The 19,900-nt window shown below is 48.5% G+C and overlaps 1 protein-coding gene across 9 annotated transcripts in view; it reads left to right on the top strand.

Moving 5' to 3' along the window:
• Positions 1 to 11,041: 11,041 nt before the first annotated feature.
• IQSEC3 (IQ motif and Sec7 domain ArfGEF 3) overlaps positions 11,042 to 19,900 on the top strand; it is an 88,313-nt gene continuing 79,454 nt past the window's right edge. For all 9 annotated transcript variants that reach the window (XM_043882380.1, XM_043882378.1, XM_043882384.1 and 6 more), the window contains exon 1: positions 11,042 to 11,678. In XM_043882380.1, the coding sequence (XP_043738315.1) occupies positions 11,161 to 11,678 (518 nt within the window). In that variant the 5' untranslated portion in view covers positions 11,042 to 11,160. The remainder of the gene's footprint in view (positions 11,679 to 19,900) is intronic.

The following is a 19,900-nucleotide window of genomic DNA, read 5'->3' as shown; positions in this document are numbered from 1 at the left end:
AGCCCCAGGGGGTGAGGTGCTATGATTGCTTCCCACTTCCTGGGTCATTCTGAGAGCAGTGTCAGTGGGTGGGGGGGGGGGGGAGTGAAGAAGAGTTGGCAGCAATCAGAAAAAGAGAATATTTTGAAACAATTTGTCAAACGTGACACCCACAGCTTCTGTGAGAGGTGGAGACAATGCTATATGAAAAATCTCAGGCAGTTTGCAGGTCGTTTACTCCCTCCTCCCTCTCTCTCATCTCCTCTTCCTGGGAAGGCAGAGCTGGAAGATATTGGCTGGTATAATGAGACTTCAGAGGGCTGAGTGTGACCCATGGGAGAAAGGTTAAGGAAGGCAGATCACAGCTCAACATAAGAAGAATCTTCTTTGGATTTCCCTGGTGGTCCAGTGGCTAAGACTCTGCACTCCCAACACAGGGGGCCCAGGTTCAATCCCTGGTCAGGGAACTAGATCCCACATGCTGCAACTAAGAGTTTGCACGCTACAATGAAGACTGAAGATCCCCTGTGCTGCAAGTAAGACCTGGCATAGCCAAACAAACAAATATCTGTAGAAAGGAAGAATCGTCCTAGCCATGTTGTCATTCTGGTATTAGACAACCATGTTGTGGTGCAGAGACTTGTCCATCCTGGGAAATTTGGGGCAGAGCCTGGTGATCAGGGATGACATGGTGGGGTGCTTGGGCTTGAGGGGGGAGGGTGTCCTCGGGTACGTGAGCTCCCAGAACCTTTCTCTGGATCTAGTGAGTCCACCTCCACCCTGACTCCACTCGGAACTTCTGAGGTCCAGAGAAGAGAAGACCTTGCCCCCAGACCATGGGCTTCTCAGGGTCAGAGAGAAGGGTCAGAACCAGTAGCCAGTGTTCTCAGAGCTGTGGCTCCAGCTGGAAGCTTCTCAAATGTTCTCAGTGACACCCCACTGCATGCACACTCCCCTCAAAGACAGAAGATAATTCTCTCTGTGCCCTTCTCACTACAGGGCTTTCTGACACATCTCTGAGAGTCTGTCATGGAGCCTTCTGACCTCCACATTCAAGGCGGGCCATATGTTGGGGCTGCAGATGAGGGCACAGAGGTGAAGGGGTGTTCCCACCTTCGGCTGGTCCCTCAGGTCCTGTTTGGACCTGCACTTGCTCCTTGAACAATGTGTTCACCACTTACAGTTCATAAAGGACAACCACAGGTGCGGTCTCAGGCAGTGCCGCTACTCACCCCTCCACGGACGGGGTGGGGGGGGGGGGGGGGCGAGAAAGTGCCAGACCCCAGGGAATCCTTCACCGCTCCTGCTCCTCAACGAGGCAGCATTTCCCCTACGGCAGGTGTCCTGGAACCAGACGGCTTTCTGGAACATCTCTAAGAGTCTGACGTGGAGGAACCACAGCACCTGCCTGAGACCCACGTACAGGTGAAGAATGGAGACTCAGAGAATGTGACTGATTTCCTCAGGGTCGCCTGGGTAGAAGGGGCAGAATGAGGGATCAAACCCATGTCTGCCTTTTCCAGAACTCATGTTCTTTTTTCATCCCTAAATCCAGAGACACCCCAAGGAAACAGCATCTTGGGAGGAGGGATGTGGGGCTCTGTTTAGGCCAGAAAGCTTGGGGTGCCTTTGGAATGGTCCAGAAGGATTGGAAGGGCTGGGCTGATCCACTGGGGGCAATGAGGCTGACTAGGGCTCCTACAGCCCAAATCCTGACTGCAGGAGGGCCTTGGAGATTCCCTCTGGGCCCAGGCCATGAACTGCATCCCACCCACTGACATTCACTATGTGAGACCCAGAAACACCACTCCCTGGGCCGCACTTGAAAGAAGCCCTGACAGGAAATCCAGGGCAGCCTGGCCTGAGCGGGGCCCTGGGCTCCATCATCTGCTAGCCTTGGGAATAGCCTACGTTATTCCCGTGTGCCCCTGCACCCTTTTCTATAAAATGGGGTTAATACAAATACTTTTTTGAGGATGGAACAAGCCTGTGTATCCTTCAAAGTACTCTGCTCATGGTATGGCATTGCTATACTTATTACGGTATTCATTCAAGCTTTATTAAAGTAAAACTGATCTTACTGGGCATATGCCCTGTGCCAGACATGGTTCTGAGTACTCTGATGGTTTATCTCATTTAAACACACATACAAGAATAAGGTCGGGGCTTCCCAGGTGGCGCTAGTAGTAAAGAACCCGCTTGCCTATGCAGGAGATATAAGAGACTAGGGCTCGATCCCTGGGTCGGGAAGATCCCCTGGAGAAGGGCATGGCAACTCACTCCAGTATTCTTGCCTGGAGAATCCCATGGACGGAGGAGCCTGGTGGACTACAGACCATAGGGTGGCAAAGAGTCAGACAGGACTAAAGTGACTTAGCATGCACACACAAGTATAGGGTCACTGTTGACCACCCCTCAAAGTATTCTTTCCACAACCTGTCAGGATGTCTGAATATGTAGTGCCGAGGAAAAGGAATAGGGGCTTAGAACAGGAGACCTGGGTTCCAGTCCTAGTTCTGACATCATTGGCTGTGTAACTTCAGAAAAGCTACTTGCCCTCTCTGAGCCTCATTTGCCACATCTGAAAAATGTTGATGTCTGGCTTACCATTCCTGAAAGTCAAATAAAATAAATACATTAGTGATTGCACATATCATGCACTATTTATTTAGCCTTACAATACCCTTACAACTTATGATGGGGATTCAGTTATTATTCCCACTTTATAGTTAAGAAAACCCAGGCCCAGAGAGTGAAAGATAAACGCTGGCTAGGATTATCAACACTGTTATTAAATAACAATAAGGCAAATGCCAGTGAAAACAGACCCGAAAGGTCACGGGGAGAGGCCATGTTTGCTTTACTTCCCCGTAGGCTTATAGCTCGATTTCTTCCCATTCCCGGCAACAGTGCATAAGAAGCATGTGTGCGTCCGAGTTCAGGTTTGCATGAAATCCAGAGGTAGAGGGTTGAACAAAGAGCTCCTGAGTGCCCTCACTAGTGATCCGACATACCCTGAATCTTGTGGGCAGCAGCAGACACAGCCACTGTTTCCTCCCCACCCCTACCTGCCCCTCTGGCAGGCTGTCCAGTCAGAGCCAGGTGTGAAATCTGTGTGGGTCTTCTAGGATCCCCCCTGCTCCTCACCCCGTGGACAGAAGGGGCAGTGCCTTCTGCCCTTGTCAGGTCGCTGAGGGATAAGAAAGGCACAAATTCATATCCTGGGCCAGAAAAACTGAATCCCCCACTGTCCACTGGGCATCAAAGCCCTTGTCAGTATCCTTCCTGCTGCCATCATTACCCTCGAATTCTAATCTTACCTGCACACACATCATAGCTAAGAGACAGGTCCTAGAATCTCACCTCCTACAGGAAGTCTTCCTGAACTGATCTCAATGTTGAAACATTTTATTGTTGATTATGCATTGCATATGTGTAGAAACGTACACACACAATTTAACCTGGTGTCCTGCCTATCTTTTTTTTTTTCTTTTGCGGTTTTAAGTAGCAAGAGTCAATCAAGCAAAGCAAAAGTCCACTCCCAAGAAATGAGAGTGGGCTGTCCAGAAACCAGAAGCAGCCCTGTAACTGGGTGCGTGTGTGTGTGCTCAGTTGCATCTGACTCTTTGCGACCCCATGGACTGTAGCCCACCAGGCTCCCCTGTCCATAGGATTTCCCAAGCAGGAATACTGGAGTATTCCTACCATGTCATTTAAAAAGAGAGAGATCTGAGGCTCAAGGAAGTAAGTGCCCTTTTCTATGGCTGGATTCTTCCCTATGACTACCCATAATTGCTCACTGGTGTCTCTCTCACTCCTCCCAACCATTTCCATGACTTCCTCGGGCTTCAACATGCGTGTCCTGAAAGAGGAACGGGAATCCCTGCCTGCCTTTCCCAGCGGGAGGGTGGGAGGATGAAATGATAACAAACATGAAGGTGAAGGTGTCCTGTGAACCACAGAGGCATTCCTTTTGTTGCTTGCTAGCCCAGGATCTCTCCACATTAAGGTGCATCGGAATCACCTGGGGTGCTTGTTAAAAATGTACTTCTTGGCTCCTGGCCACAAAAAAACTGGCCAGAAGCCAAGAACTATAACTGCATTTGTCCTCCTTCTATCAACGGCTAGGGAATTGTTACATTCCAGTATACACATGTATTTGAAAACCAATTTTCAGACATTGGAAAAGCAGCGGCACGGGGCGATGGTTCCTAAGAAAAGGAATGCAAACTAGGTGAGCCCCGATCACCCTGGCTTGTGACCTCGGGGAGGAACATTCAGGATTGCAATGCAGAGTGGGAGGCAGGCTCAAGCGGGAGGGGATGTGTGTATAAATTCAGCTGCTTCGCGCTGTTGTACAGCAGAAACTAGCACAGTATATTCCAATTAAAAAAATTTTTTATGCACCCCCATGTTCATTGCAGCATTATTCACAATAGTCAAGATATGGAAAAAAACCTAACTGCCTGTGAACAGATGAATAAAGAAGATGTGAGATACATGAATATCACTCACCTATAAAAAAAGAATGAAAGTTTGCCATTTGCGACAACATGAATGGATTTTGAGTGCATTATGCTAAGTTAAATGAATCAGGAAGACAAAATCAAATACTGCATGATCTAACTTAAAAAAAAAAAAAACCCTCATAGGTACAGACAGGTGGTTGCCAGAGATGGGAAATTGTGGACAGAAGTACAAACGTTTAGTTACAAGGTAAGTTAAGTCTTGGCAATGTAATGTACAGCATGGCAACTACAGCTAAACAAAAAGTTTTAAAAAAAAGATTGCCGTTCGGGGAGCAGGGAGCAGAGCAGAGCGTGATAGTCTCTGAGCTGAGGACATAGACACTTAGGGAGGCTGAGGCGGCTGGAACTTACAGAGCAGAGTCAGAGAAGGAGTTATATGAAGAAAGAGCTCCAGGAATCCACAGAGAGCCCTTCTTGGGTCTGATGCTAAACACTGAACTGCACACGAATATGGTAAAACTCTGTAAGACTCAATAAATAATGACTGGGATAGGGTGGGTGGTTAAGCTGGACCATTCACAGGGCTCACATAGGATGGAAGAGATTAGAGTTCAGTCGCTCAGTAGTGTCCGACTCTTTGAGGCCCCATGAACCGCAGCACACCAGGCCTCCCTGTCCATCACCAACTCCCAGAGCTCACCCAAAGCCATGTCCATTGAGTCGGTGATGCCATCCAACCATCTCATCCTCTGTCGTCCCCTTCTCCTCCTGCCCTCAATCTTTCCCAGCATCAGGGTCTTTTCCAATGAGTCAGCTCTTTGCATCAGGTGGCCAAAGTATTGGAGTTTCAGCTTCAACATCAGTCCTTCCAATGAACACCCAGGACTGATCTCCTTTAGGATGGACTGGTTGGATCTCCTTGCAGTCCAAGGGACTCTCAAGAGTCTTCTCCAACACCACAGTTCAAAAGCATCAATTCTTTGGCACTCAGCTTTCTTTATAGTTCTGCTCTCACATCCATACATGACCACTGGAAAAACCAGAGGGATAAATTAGCCCAAGAGTTGCCTTAAAAAAAAGCTTACAAACTAGTCTTGAAAGGATCAAGTGGATCCACAGATAATTTAATGACTTACAAAAGCAGAGCCCAACACTCTTCAAAAGAAAATAACAAAATTCTGCACTCAACAAAGTCACGTTCAAAATGTCCAGCATATTCTACAGTGGAAATTAATACAACACTTGCAAAGCAATTATACTTCAATAAAAAAAAGAAAGAAAGAAATTTAAAAGTCCAGTATAGAATAAACAATGACTAGATATCTGAGGAAGTATGAAAATGAGACCCAAATTAGGAGAAAAACATAAACATAATGAGGTGAGAAATGAAAGATAGAAAAAAATAACTAAGTGGAACTCCTAGAGGTGAAACCATCCTCACAAAGCTCAGAGGGAAAAAAAGATTGAGGGTAAAAAAAAAAAAAAATAGACAACTTGGTGACCCATGGGATAAAATCAATTAGTTTGAGCAGTTTCTGTTGCCTCATCTTTTAGTTTTATTGATTTTTAAAATTCTGCAGTGTTTATCTGCTTTAATCCCACCCAGTAAAACTTTCCTTTTAGATACTATATTTTCACCACTAAATGTTATCTAAAAGAAAAAACACTTTAAATGTAAAGACACAGATAAATTTAAAGGATGGGAGGAAATGTAACTTGCTGTATTTGTTTTCTGTGTCTGTCATAACAAATGATCACAAACGGAGTGGCTTAAGCCATTCAAATGTATTATCTTACGGTTCTGGTAGAAATTCAACATGGGTCTCACTGGGCTGAAATCAAGGCTTCAGCATGGCTGCGTTCCTTTCTGAAAGCTTTAGGGTAGAATCAGTTACCATGCCTTTTCTAGAAACCACCCACATTCCTGGGCTCATGGCCTCTTCTTCTATCTTCTTTTTTTTGGCCACACCATGCAGCTTGTGGCATCTTAGTTCCCTGACCACAGACTGAACCCCGGGCCCCAGCAGTGGAAGCCAGAGTCCTAACCACTGGACCACCAAGGAATTCTTTCTTTCTCTGTCTTCAAAGCAAATAAAGTAGGTCTAGTCCTTCTCAAGTTACACTACTCTGACCATTCTTCTGTAGTCAGAAGTTCTCTGCATTTAAGGAACCATGTGGTTAGACTGAACACACTTGGATAATCCAAGACACTCTTCCCATCTCAATGTCATAATTTTAATGGCACCTGTGAAGTCTCTTTTGCCATGTAAGGTAACATATTCACAGGTTCTCAGGGTGGGATATGGACATTTTTGGAGCTATTATTCTGCCTACCACACATGCAAACTAACGGTGAAAAAGCTGGAGTGGCTATCAGGCACTTGCATGTGAAATAGTCATCAAAACTAACTGCAGGGAATTCCCTGGAGGTCCAGTGGTTGGGACTTTGCCTTCCAATGCAGGAGTGTGGGTCAACCCCTGGTCAGGGGGCTAAGATCCCACATGCCTTATGGCCAAAAAAAAGCAGAACATACAACAGAAGCAATGTTTGTAACAAATTCAATAAAGACTTTTTAAAAAATGGTCCACATAAAAAAAAAATCTTAACAAGAAAAACAGACTGTAGATTGGACCATATAAAGTCCCAAACATTTCAGTAAATGAAAGAAGATTGAACTCATATATTCTCTGACCACAAAGGAATTTAATTAGAAATCAATAATGGAAAGATTTAGAAGTAACAGGGAAATTGCAAAATATTTTGCTCTGAGTGAAAATGAAAACGAAATTTGTGGGATGCAGAAAAAGAGTGCTTCATAAAACTTTAAAAACAGCAAAAATTTAGAGTTTTAAGTGCTTACATGAAAAAAGCAGAAAGGTCCAAAGTCATTAACCTAAGCTTCCATCTTAAGAATCTAGTAAAAGAAAAGCAAGAGGAAACATTGCTGCTGCTGCTAAGTCGCCTCAGTCGTGTCCAACTCTGTGCCACCCCATAGACGGCAGCCCCCCAGGCTCCCCCATCCCTGGGATTCTCCAGGCAAGAACACTGGAGTGGGTTGCCATTTCCTTCTCTGATGCATGAAAGTGAAAAGTGAAAGTGAAGTTGCTTAGTCGTGTCTGACTCTTCGAGACCCCATGGACCGCAGACTACCAGGCTCCTCCATCCATGGGATTTTCCAGGCAAGGGTACTGGAGTGGGGTGCCATTGCCTTCCCCGTGCCCTCTGGCTACCAGGTAGCAATTGGCTCACCATGACCTCTGCTTCCGTTGTCACATCTCCTCTCTGACATTCTCACCTCCCTCTTACAAAGACTCTTGTGATTCAATATTCTTAATTTTATCACATATTTAATGTGGCTATAAGTTAATACATTCACAGGTTTTGGTGATTAAGACATCTTTGGGAGGTCATTTTGCCTACAAGAAAGGCAAATTACCAAAATGGATACCCAAAGAAATAGAATATTTGAATAGCCCCATACATACTAAAGAACTTGAATTCTTCCCACAGGGGCTTCCCTGATGTTCCAGAGGTTAAGAATCTGCCTTGTAATGTAAGGGACATGGGTTCAATCCCTCGTCTGGGAAGATCCCACATGCTGCGGGGCAACTGATCCCACAAGTCACAACCAATGATCCTGGGCTCTAGAGCCTGCGAGCCACAACTAGTGAAGCCCATGTGCCTTAGAGCCCATGCTCTAAGAGAAGCGACAAGAGAAGCCATGGCAATGAGAAGCCTTTGCACCGCAACTAGAGAAAGCCTGTGCACAGAAACAAAGACCCAGTGCAACCAAAAAAAAAAAAAAAAAGGCTAAAAATACCAAGTGTTAGCAAGGATGTGAAACATCTGAACCTCTCACATACTGCTGATGAGAATAAAAAATAGTACAACCACTTTGGAAAACAATTTGACAGTTTCTTATTGTTAAATATTTGTGTGTATGTGTATATATACATATATACACATGCATTTTGTATATGACTTAACAATTCCAATTCTAGATTTTTATCTCTTATAAGACACATGTAGCATAAAATATGAAACATATGAAAACATATGTCTGCATAAATAACTGTCCATTAATGATCACAACAGCTTTATTTAAGATAATCAAAAGCAAGAAACAACCAAATGTCCATTAATAAGTGAGTAGATAAATTATAGTGTATCCATATCATAGACGACTACTCAGAAATAAAAGGGAACAAAATATTGATACCTATAACAGAATAGATGAACCTCAAAAGAATTATGCTGTGCCAAAAAAAAAGACAAAAGAATATATTTTCCGTGATTGTCATTTATGTGAAATTCTAGAATAGGCAAAACTAATCTCTCTTGACAGAAAGCAGATCAGTGGTTGACTGGGGATGAGGATGATAGCAATTGACTGCAAAGGGGCATGAGGTAATAACCTCATTTTTTGCAGTGGTGGAAATTTTGATTACACAGTGTATATTTTTGTCAAAATTCATTGAACTGTGCACACAAAGTGGGTGCATACTATCACAAGTGAGTTGTAACTCAATAATTTTTTTTTTAATCAAAGGAAAAAAGTTAAAAGATGAAAACATTTGGGCTCCACTCCAAGTGATTCCAACACAGCAGAATGAATAGGGGGCCCCATAGATAATTATGCTGCAGACTATTTCACTTATAGAAATAGTACTGGCATCTATGAACACCCAACTCTTGTTTAGACAATGAATCAACTAGGCAAGCAGAGAAAATTCAGAAGAAAAGTGTTTGCATTTTGTGTGCTCTCATTCCAGCCCCTGATCTCCAATCTTCAGTGGAAATACTGGTCACCCTCCTGGGTGCTCTGTTCTCCCAACTGTTGGCTCAGCTCTGGATAAGCTTTCTTCACTTAATGTTTACAAAAGGAAGTCTGCTAGAAAAATAAATGGGAAGAAAGCAAAATAAAAATCCAAGTGCAGAGAAACTATTGTATTTGCAGAGCACAGATCTTCCCCAGGTCATTTAAGTCTGGCACCAGATGGGCGTGACTGACCCAGCTCACTGGATTCCTGGTATCAACAGATACACCCACCCTGGGGGAGCAGCAGGTAGACAGGGAGACTGGTGGACTACCTGCGTGGAAAATACAACAGTCCAACATATATGTTAAGAGCACTCCTAGCCCAGAGGAAAGGGTCATTTACTGCCAAACTGGATTGAACAGAGGTGCTGTATTTTCATTCCTTAGTCTTTTCTTGCTGCCTGACATATCTTCCCTACCCTCCCCTATTCTATTTGATGACATACTTCCCATCCTTCAAGGCCCAGCTTGAATAACACCTCCTCCTTATCAGATCACCATAGTTAAACACAACTTCTCACTCCCCCGAACTCCTATGGTACTTGGCTTAAAGGTCCCTTACAGAAACTTTGATTTATATTCTAGTTGCTCATGTGCATGCCATATCTACTCTACTAGGTTGCAATCCTCTTGCATATAGAAATGACAACTTGTGACCTATGCTATGGCTAGCTTGTATACTTCCTAGTATGTTACTTAGCACTTAGTGTGTGTTTTATGTAAAGTTATTGTAGAAATTATTGAGTGATTCAGTCCATGCTGATTCCTGTCTCTGAGCTTTTGCTAATGCTGTTCTCCATTTCTGGAAAATCTTTCCCACTTCAAGTGTTATTTCCCCCAAGGAGCATTCTCAAATCCCCAAGCCAGTGGGCTCCTATAGCACTTGGGGCAATCTCCATCTTATCACTTACAACCACCACTGTATATTGAAATGAAATGTTTATTACCTGTTTCACCTACTTAATCATAAGCTTCAAGAAGCCAAAGAGTCCATCCTAGTCACCCTTATCTTACCACCACCCAGCACAGTGTTCCGTGCAGTATGCCTTTCATAGATGTTTTTCAAACAGAATGATCTCTTTAAGAAGCTTCTGGAAGCTCTTTAGTTCATGACACAGAGGGTCCAGTTTATTTAGTTCATGTTCCTATTAGAAGAGCTAAACCTGTCCTGAGGTCTCATTCCCAGAGAAAATCAAGCATAAACAAACAGCCTTCCCAGCCTAAGTTTCCCTTTGGCTGAAGGAGTAGGACCAGATGTTGTCTGGGGTCTCTCAGTGTCCCATGACCCTCCGGTTCCAGGGGATTCCCCCAGCAGAATACAAGATTGCCGAGTACGCAAGAGGCAAGTGTGGCCTCTCCTCGGAAGGTCTTTAAGATGGACCCTCACTCCCTGGGATGACTGGACACAGGAAAAAAGAACGCGTGACCTGTCAGCCGTCCTCTTTTTCGTACATTTCTGTCTCCTTTCGCCATCCTCTCCTTTTCTGCTTCCTCTTTCCTTATCTGCTTCTGTCCTCCCGGTCCCACCTCACTTCCACCTCGCCGGCTATCCCTTCTTGCCAGATCATGTCATCCATCCCGGGTCCCCTCCGTTTATCCCGAGCCTCTACCCGCTCCCTCACTCGCCTGTCTCCGCCCCTGCCAGCCCTGCAGGAAGCCGAGACTCCTCACGAAGCCTGGAGGGGGTGGGAGGGGGAGGGTGGGAGGGGGAAGGTGGGCCCGGGCGCCGCGGTCCCGCCCCCCGTGCGTGTGTGAATGTCGGTGTGGCGGTGACGCGGCGCCGGCGGCGGGAGGGAGGCGAGCGGACCGCCGGGGCTGCTGGGCTCGTGCGCGCCCTCGCGCTCCCCGCCGCCCGCCGAGGCGCAGGCAGGGCGCAGGCGGCGGCGGGCGGCATGGAGAGCCTGCTGGAGAACCCGGTGCGCGCCGTGCTCTACCTCAAGGAGCTCACGGCCATCGTGCAGAACCAGCAGAGCCTCATCCACACCCAGCGCCAGCGCATCGACGAGCTGGAGCGGCGGCTGGACGAGCTGAGCGCCGAGAACCGCAGCCTGTGGGAGCACCAGCAGCTGCTGCAAGCCCAGCCTCCGCCCGGGCTCGTGGCCCCGTCGCCGGCCACCGCCGGGGCCCAGGAGCCTCTCCAGGACCACGGACAGCTGCCGCCCGCCGCGCCGCAGCCCGCGCCCGAGCAGCCCCCGCTTCAGCACCACGGACAGCTCCTGGCTCAGCCCCAGCCGGGCCCCAGCGGCAGGGCTCACGCGTCCCAGTCGCCCCACCAGCACCCGGTGGCGCCCGGGGCCGTGGCCGACAAGGAGAAGGAGCGTCCCCCGAGTTGTTGCGCTGCTGCTGGAACCCTCCTTCAGCACAAATCCCCCGCCGCCCTCGGCAAGGGCGTCCTGAGCAGGAGACCCGAGTGAGTGGGGAAGAAGGCATGGGAACCTTTGTGGGAGGGAGGGAAGCTAACGGGCGTGAGTGGGTGACGAGGGGGTAATCAGGTGCACCAGAGTCTGGAGGACTAGGGCAGTGTGAAGTGGAGGGGTGAGAAGATGCTTAGGGGCAGAAGTATGTCAAGGAGATTTGGGGGGAAGGAGGGAATGACACCAGTGTTCGAGGGGGTCTGGGGGATGTTGGAGCAAAAGGGGTCAGAGGAGGAAAGACGTGGGGGTTAACTGATTAGGGTTATTGAAAACTGGCAGATTTCAAAGCGGACAAGACTGAGGGGGCTGAAGTTAGGGGGGAAGATTAAACTGAAGAAAAGAGAACAGTTGAAGAATCTTTTTAAGTTAGGGAAAATCTGGATGGGAGTTTGGGTAGTAAAATTATTTGAATGGAGAGGGAGATATGAATAAAAAAAGACATGTTAAGAGCTTTAAAAAGGGCAGGATCCAGGAAGAGTAGAACTGGGGTCTGCGGGGATTTGGGAGGCAGAACATAAGGCTGAGAGGCAGGATGATGTGAGAAGGAAGGGGGGCTGGATACAGAGGAAGAGGAGGGTGGGAGAAAGCATCTCCCAGGGGAACAAGCTAGCTCTTTAACCGATGCAGTGGGAGTCAAAGCCAGGAGTGGCTCGTTTGGGGAAGCTTACTCTGCTCTGACCTGAGTGGGCCCCTTTCTTCTGAATCCCCACAAATCTACAGGGGTGCCAGGTAACAACCCACCAAGCCTACGGAGAATCCCTTTAGAGTGTCAGGTCTGTCTGGTTACATACAGCTCTACCCTCTGATTCAAGGAGGATTTCTATGCAGGGTGTTAGCAATCGTGGAAAGGGAATAATGATGAGACAGTTGGCAAACGGAGTTGGCATTTGGATGTAATTCCTGTTATGGCTGGTGACTGCAAATCTTGTTTCCCCTTGGTTATTTGGTGATAAGTGGAATCTCACGTTAGGTTGAGAGAGAAATATGCTTATTAGCCCCTAACAAGAAACTCTAGGACTTCAAGCTCTTTTTCTTTACATCAACATCCATGAACTAGGGATATGGGAAGAAGGGAAGAAGACTGGAATATTCTCTCCTCTGTGTTGGGAAGGCTGTGACCATGTCAGCTTCCTTTCTCTGAGGAGACAGGTGATGGAAGAACAGCTCATGGGAAATCAGAAGCTAGTCAGCACCTGACCCTGACAATAGGGATGCTAAGGAAGTTGGGGGTGGGAAAGGAGGAGAACCAAGAGTCATCTTCAGTAGCCTTGGCATGCTTTAATCTACGGATACTTGTGAAGATTTGACATAGGCTCATTTCCTCCTCACATCTACTGCAGAGTTAGACAAGTTGGGTCAGGACACAGGGTAGATGTGACCAAAATCTTGGGCTCTTAAGAGGGGAAGATCCAGGATGACTCCATAGCGTTTGATTCAAACCCCAAGAAGATGCGGCTTTCTTTCTAAGCTCCCTCAATGGTCCACTGCTCTCCCTTCAGTGTCACGGTTTTCTTTCCTTATTTGGCAGAAAAAGCATAAAGTCAGTTTTCCCTCACTGCCCATGGCTCAGCAAAAGGTGGGAAAAAAAATTAAAGACAAAAAAAAAAAATCCAGAATACCATGTGTTTCCCCCCCGCCTCAAATGGGGGGGGGTATTATTCCATTCCATTTCCTAGGGCAACCACAGCTTCCAGGGAATCGTGGTTCCTCTCCTCATGCTCCTCGGTGTCCCCCTCCTTTTCCACCACATTCCCACCTTCTTTGCATCCCTTCGGGGACTGTGTGGGCAAGAAGGGTGGAGGAAAGCTCATTTCTCCTGAATAAGGACTTTGCTGTGGCCCCAAAAGCAGCTTAAAGAGCCCAAACTCTCCAGCCCAGCGGCTCTTGCTGGGAACCCAGGGGTTTTAGGTATCATCTGGATTCCTATCCAGCCTCACATGTCACAACTGGAGAGAAACCATCACGTCCTCATCTTCCCCTCGCTCTTTTCCTGCGTTTCCTTCCCAAGGGAGCAGGACAAAAATAAGTAATTAAAATGGTGGAAGAGAGTGGAAGTTGTTGGAAATCTTTCAGGAAGTTGTGCCAGGTACCAAGAGGTTAACACTGCCAGGAACCCCTTCCTTTCTTCAGATCTTCCAGCTCACCCCTGCTGCTCCTCAAGCCTAGACACCCAAGCCTAGACACCCAGAGACTTAGAGAGCTCAGAAACAAATGCCTCACCTCCTCCCTCAGCTCCCTCCCCGCTTGGGAAATCTTGGGCATCCAGGTGGACTAAATGCCTTTTGGATCACCCGTGTCTCCCCACTTTTCTGTTTAACTTCAGCTGAAGTTTACCCCGCAGAACCTCAGGAAGGAATAATCTTTGCTGACTACACATTTGGCCCCATCCTGCTCTCCACCCACGACCCCCGTTTTGCACGTCTGTCCTTTTCTACCCAACCTCTCAGTGCTGTTGGGTTAGATATGGGCAGCACTCCATGGATCAGATGAGACAGGGGAAGACAGAGTCGAGCCAGCAGCCCTTTTCCTGGGGCCTCTCCTGGGAATCTCCCTGCTGAATCAGTTCCCTACTGGGCATTCTGACGTAGGAAGAAAAGCCGGCAGAGGGGTCTCTCCATCATAATTTTGCTGAAATCCGTTTTTGTTTCTTCCTTCCCTTTTTCTGGCCTCAGTAGGGTGAGAATGAGGCCCTGGTGAGGTTGCTGAGGTGGGGGTGAGGGTTACCCGGCAGTGTGAGACTTGTGATCTCACCGCACAGCTTATCTCTTATCCCCAGAACTCATCTTCCTCCTCTAATCCAGGAGAGGAGGGAGCCCTGGGGACCCTGGGACTGGGAAATAATAGATCATTTAATTGTCATCATATCTCCATTAATATGCCGCCCAGCCTCTCCCTCCTCCAGCTAAGGGAGCTACGAAACTGGTGGCCTTGGAAGTCAGGTCAAGGAAGCAACAGTGTGGGAATGGGTGAGTGTAAAGACATCAGGAAGAATGACACCCAAGGGGTTAACATTCTTTCTCTGCTGCTTCCTGGCTCTTGCTAAGCTCCAGCCCCCACTGCTTTTGCCTCTTAATGAAAGCAGCAATCTAGCTTCCTCCTCTTTATTTTTTCAATCAAGGCTCACAGCCTCTACAGAATTGATTATCCCTTTCCTGGCTGGAGTCAGAGCTTCAGCCTGACCCAGCAAAGTCCCCTCCTCACCATGGAAGCATATGACCCAGCCTGAAGCTCCAGGCTTCAGTGTGGCCACAGCTTCTCTGCTTGAGCACGTGTCCATCTGTCCACCCAGCCGTGTTTAGAGCCAGTGGATCCCAGGGCTTGCCCAAGTTCCCACGTCCATGAGCAGAGGATTACTGGAGGCAGGTTGAGATTCTCTCATTATAATTCAAATTCAGCTCCTACCCCAGAGCTACCCATCTCCATGGGGCCATGAAGTCTGAATGTCTCGAATGTCTCAGGAGCTCCTGTCCTCTCCTCTTCCTCCTTTGTCTTTTTTATATCTTCTCTCTTCCCCCTTTCATCCCTCCCCTCAAACACACCCCCTCCCCATATTTTCTTCCTTCCATCCTTTGCTTCCATGTAACCTGTGTAGAGAAGTCTCCTCTCTGCTCCCATCCTAAGCATAAACTAAATCTTGGGTCATCTTCTGAGCACCATGATCTTGTGCTCCCCAGAGTTGGGGATGGCAGGAAGACTACTGGAAGTGACTTTTAGCCTGTTGTCTGAGACCCTGATTGGAGCAGGCATCTGTGCTCCTACTGAATCAAGGCTGACTGCCTGGAGGTGGCAGATCTCCAAGACGAGCCCCTCATGGGAGCTCTTAAGAGTGTGTGAAGGTCTGTCCGTCAACTCTATTGTATCTGTTCAAAATCCTGCACTCTCTGCTGCGAAAAGACAGAAAAGACACAGACAGTCCATGCTCAATGCACTTGAGACATGGGTCTAGAAACGTCTTGGTTAAGTGTTAAGCGGACTGCAGGTGCCCAGAGCCTCCCTCTATCAGAACAGAATGGGGTAAAAAGGAGAGCACACACAGCATATCCAGAGCTCAGAGAGAAGGTTTCCAAGGTTGGCGCCAAGGGTTTATGTGAGGAATAGTGAGATGCAGGGACAGCTGGAGGGGGACAGAGCTGGGAGGAGTCAATCCAAGGAAATGTCTGTGATGCACGCGCTTACCATTCCCCACTCTGACCTACAGCCCCTCCCCCATCACCCCCACCTCCCAAGGCCAAACCCATCAACACAGGAAGATCTCAGCACTGGTCCTTTCTTTCCAGTGGCCAAAACCCCTGCTAGCTGAGGAAGTCACACTACGCTCTTGCTCCCCAGCCTCCCTGTCCTCCTCTTGCCCAATAAGGCGGGGACGACACCAGGCTGGCCAGCCGGTAAAGGAGCCTGAGTGAAGGCTCGCTGAGAGGAGGAGGGTTTGGGCATCTTCTGCTCACCCAGAAGCTGGCACGGGCAGACACTCGTGACGCTCTGCCATCCCCTGCCTCTCTGAGGGCCCGGTCCATGGCTCCTTCCTCAGTCTCAGCCCAAAACAACAGGCCTCCAGAGAAAAGTCACCTGCAAGCCTGTTCCACTGCTGCCTCCTTCCTTCCCCAGCCCTTCTCGGAACCACACGGCCAACACCAGAGGCCCTCGCCAGGCCAACCTGGCACATCTTCCTCTTGGCCTGGAACCCAGTGAGAGGAGCAGCAGTCAGTCCTGCTGATTCAGCAAATATCTATGCGGCCCCAAGTTTCAGAGGTCACTTGTGAAAAAAGGCAGATGGGTCAGGTCTGGGGGGAGGGTGACATGAAAAATCAGGGAAAGCCAGACAACCAGCTGGATCACAGTCTGGAAAGAGGCCTGGATCTTGGACTTAAACCCCACGTCAGGAATTCTAGACACAGACGGCCCTGTTGCAGACCTTAAACGTTTTCCACTGGGGCTCACAAGAACTCTCAGAGGACTCAGAGTGGCAGCAGCTTAGCAAGGGGTTTCTTAGGAGCAGGTCCTGGGGACGCGCTCCTTGCACCTGGCAGACCCCCAAATGCAAGGCCACCACCGCAGTGCCTTCCTCCTCTGCTTCATGAGAAGCGTGCAGTGTGGGTTCCCACACAAACTGCAAAGGGCTTCTCGTGTTCACACAGGGATGGAGGGTCCTGTCCACTTCAGGCAGCAAGGGCATTAACACACGAGTAGGAGGAGGAGGAGTGGGAGGGAGAAACTAGGTTGTTCAGGCCGAGAGGAACGTAAGGAAACCTTGCTGCTGCTGTTCCGTCGCTCTGTCCTGTCTCTCTGCGGCCCCATGGACTGTAGCCCGCCAGGCTCCTCTGTCCAGGGGATTCTCCAGGCACGAATACTGGAGTGTGTTGCCATTTCCTCCTCCAGGGGATCTTCCTGACCCAGGGATCGAGCCTGTGTCTCCTGCATTGGCAGGTGAATTCTTTACTGCTGAGCCACCTGGGAGTTTTCAAGATCCAGGTGGTTCAGAACCTAGGCTTTGCAGGCGGGCATACCTGGGTATGAATCCTGCTCCACCACCTACCAGCTGGAATGCCTTACATTCATTTTTTCAACTGTTATTGGAGTGTAGTTGCTGAACAATGTTGTGTTAGTTTCCACTGTACAGCAAAGTGAATCAACTATTTGTGTACATATATCCCCTCTTTTCTGGGTTTCCTTCCCATTTAGGTCACCACAGAGCATTGAGTAGAGTTCCCTTATACCTTCTTTGAGCCTTTTTTTTTTTTTATGAAATAAGGAATATTATCTACTTTAAAGGGTTGTAAAATTTTTAAAATTTAGATTATATATATTTTAAACTGTTCTGGGCACATAATAAGTGCTCAATGTGCTGTAATATTTCTACAGATAAAGAAACCAGGGCCCAAGCTTCATCCAGAGTTAAGACCATAGCTGTCGAGGAGAATCCAGGTTCAGGATTCCTTCAGGAAGTCTTTCAGGCCACATTTCTACACGTAACCTTTCTTCAACCACCACTCAACCTCTGGACAGTATGCACTAGATACGTGAATGGGAGCCTGCCTTGAAATGCAGCTGGGCAGGAAAAACCCATCATCCCTTAGTGACTTGTGATGAGGTCTCACAACTGAATAGCTGGGAATTGCTTCCTTAAGCCCAACCTGAATTTCTTCAGCTGCATTTTCAGATTGTTTGCACTTTTCTTATGGACACTGAGGGGACCTGAGTCGCCACCCAACACCCCACAGTGGTAACAATGACCTCATCCGTCTTCTAAATGGGGAAACCACAGCGTCATCTCGTATGTGACCTTGTCAAGGACAACAGGGGAGGGTGGGGGATGGAGTCTGAACCAGGAGAATGCCTCCTGTTCACTGGAATGAAAGCTAAATCCATTTCTCCAAATTCTCCCATTCTGGGAATGGAAGGGAGAAGGCAGACCCACTCTTCGCAGGACTCTGCAGTCAGACAGGGAGACAGAGCTGGGAGGGGCTGAGAAAAGTGGGTGGCCTGACCTGACGTGGCGTTTTGGTGAAAGCTGGGCAGTCAGGGTGGCTGGGGGAGGACTCTGCTTTATTCTGGTCAAGCCCAGAGGGTAAAGGAGTTTCATCTTGTAAGGACTCTCTTAGAATAAATACCTTCTAGAAAAAAAACAAGGGAAGACTGGCGTGCTGCAGTCCATGGGGTCACAAAGAGTCAGATACGGCTTAGCAACTGAACAGCAGCAGCAAGAAAACAAATGGAAAAGAGAAGATGGAAAAGTGGTTGTGGCTGTGAGGCCATCACAGCGCCTGTGTGCATGTGTGTGTGTGTGCACGTGCGGGTGCACGCGCGTGTGTTTGGGGGTACCGGGGTGGGCCAGGGCAAAGGCTGCTGGGCTGTTGCTGTTTAGAACATCCCATTGGGAGGGTTATGTAACTGCCAGGCGGGGGCTGTGCTGAGCACTACCTTCCCTCCCCAGCAGGGGGCGGGCTGCTGTGGACAGGAGGCCTGCAGGCCAGGAAGCACCCCACCCCTGCCCCCACCAGGAAGGCGTCCACAGCCCCAGGGGCTGGAGGGCCTTGGCAGCTGTACCAGGGTTCCCCAGACCCTCCGAATGTCAGGCGAATGTCAGAGCTGGAAAGGTTCTGGAAGGTCATTTGCACCGAACTTCTCATTTGGCAGAGAAAACTATGGCCTGAGAGAGAAGGGGCTGGTGCTTCCAAAAACTGGTTAGGGGCCGAACTAGGTTTACATCTCAGCTTGTCCACACTCTTCATCCAGTGCGCTTGTCAATGTGCAGTGAGGGACCGAGAGAAACAGTCAGGGCTGCCCCATGGGTGTGGAGGGCCAAACTTAACCTACAGTTACAGGGGTTTCGGGCACCCAGGGAGGTCTCTCTGCCTTCCAGAACATCTTGCCTAGGCCGGCAATTCCACAATAAGAGACTCCTTTGGGGACTTCAAGGTTATCCCCCTTGTTAAAATGCAAATTCTCCTAGGACAGGAGAAAAACAACACGTTTGGCTCTAAAAGCATGGGGGTTTATCTGAGCAGAGCTGAGGACGAGCTTGACAAGGGAAGAGGATGTCTAACAGCTGGGACAGAAGGCTCAGAAGGTGTTGACGGGCTCACAGGGGAGGCTGATGAAGCTTAAGTGGTCTTCATGTCCACTGTATTTTGCAAGGAATTAGCATTGCCTGGCAAGCAAAGGGAGGGACCCGGGGCACTCACTCCCACACTGGCTCGTCTTGAAATTATCTGCGCTGGAGAAGGAATACTTCCCCAATGAGCCCCATGTGTAAAAGTCACAAGGCAGGAATCTGAGGAGCATCCTGGTGCTTGGTTAAGCAATTTTGATCCTTTCTAGGCCCTTAAAATAATATGTTAGATGGTAAAAATCTCACACAATTCTGATGGGGTCTGTCATGGTGGGGGGAGATGTCGGCAGGCAGTAGGTGGATGTTACGTGAGCCTGAGAAGGGTGGGGGATGGAGGTGAACTCAACACCTAGCAGTGTGTGTGATGAACAACATGAGAAGGAATAAGCTCTCAGTGCGTAGGGCACAGGCAGCCTCATCCATCCTTGAGTGGAGGGAGGGGGTACGGCGTCAGGGCTGAAGAAAGTCTCAGCTGGAGGGAGGTCCATGAGGGGGTGGGCGGTACACACACTCATGGGCACAGTTTCCGCAGCTGAGCACCTGGGAGATGCTGGATAAGAGGCTCAGGTCTGAAGGTCAACTGGGGAGTGTAGATCCCACCCTGATTCT

The sequence above is a fragment of the Cervus elaphus genome, chromosome 22 (assembly GCF_910594005.1).
Source record: "Cervus elaphus chromosome 22, mCerEla1.1, whole genome shotgun sequence".
NCBI classification, from domain to species: domain Eukaryota; kingdom Metazoa; phylum Chordata; class Mammalia; order Artiodactyla; family Cervidae; genus Cervus; species Cervus elaphus.
This window is presented reverse-complemented; position numbering and strand designations above follow the sequence as displayed.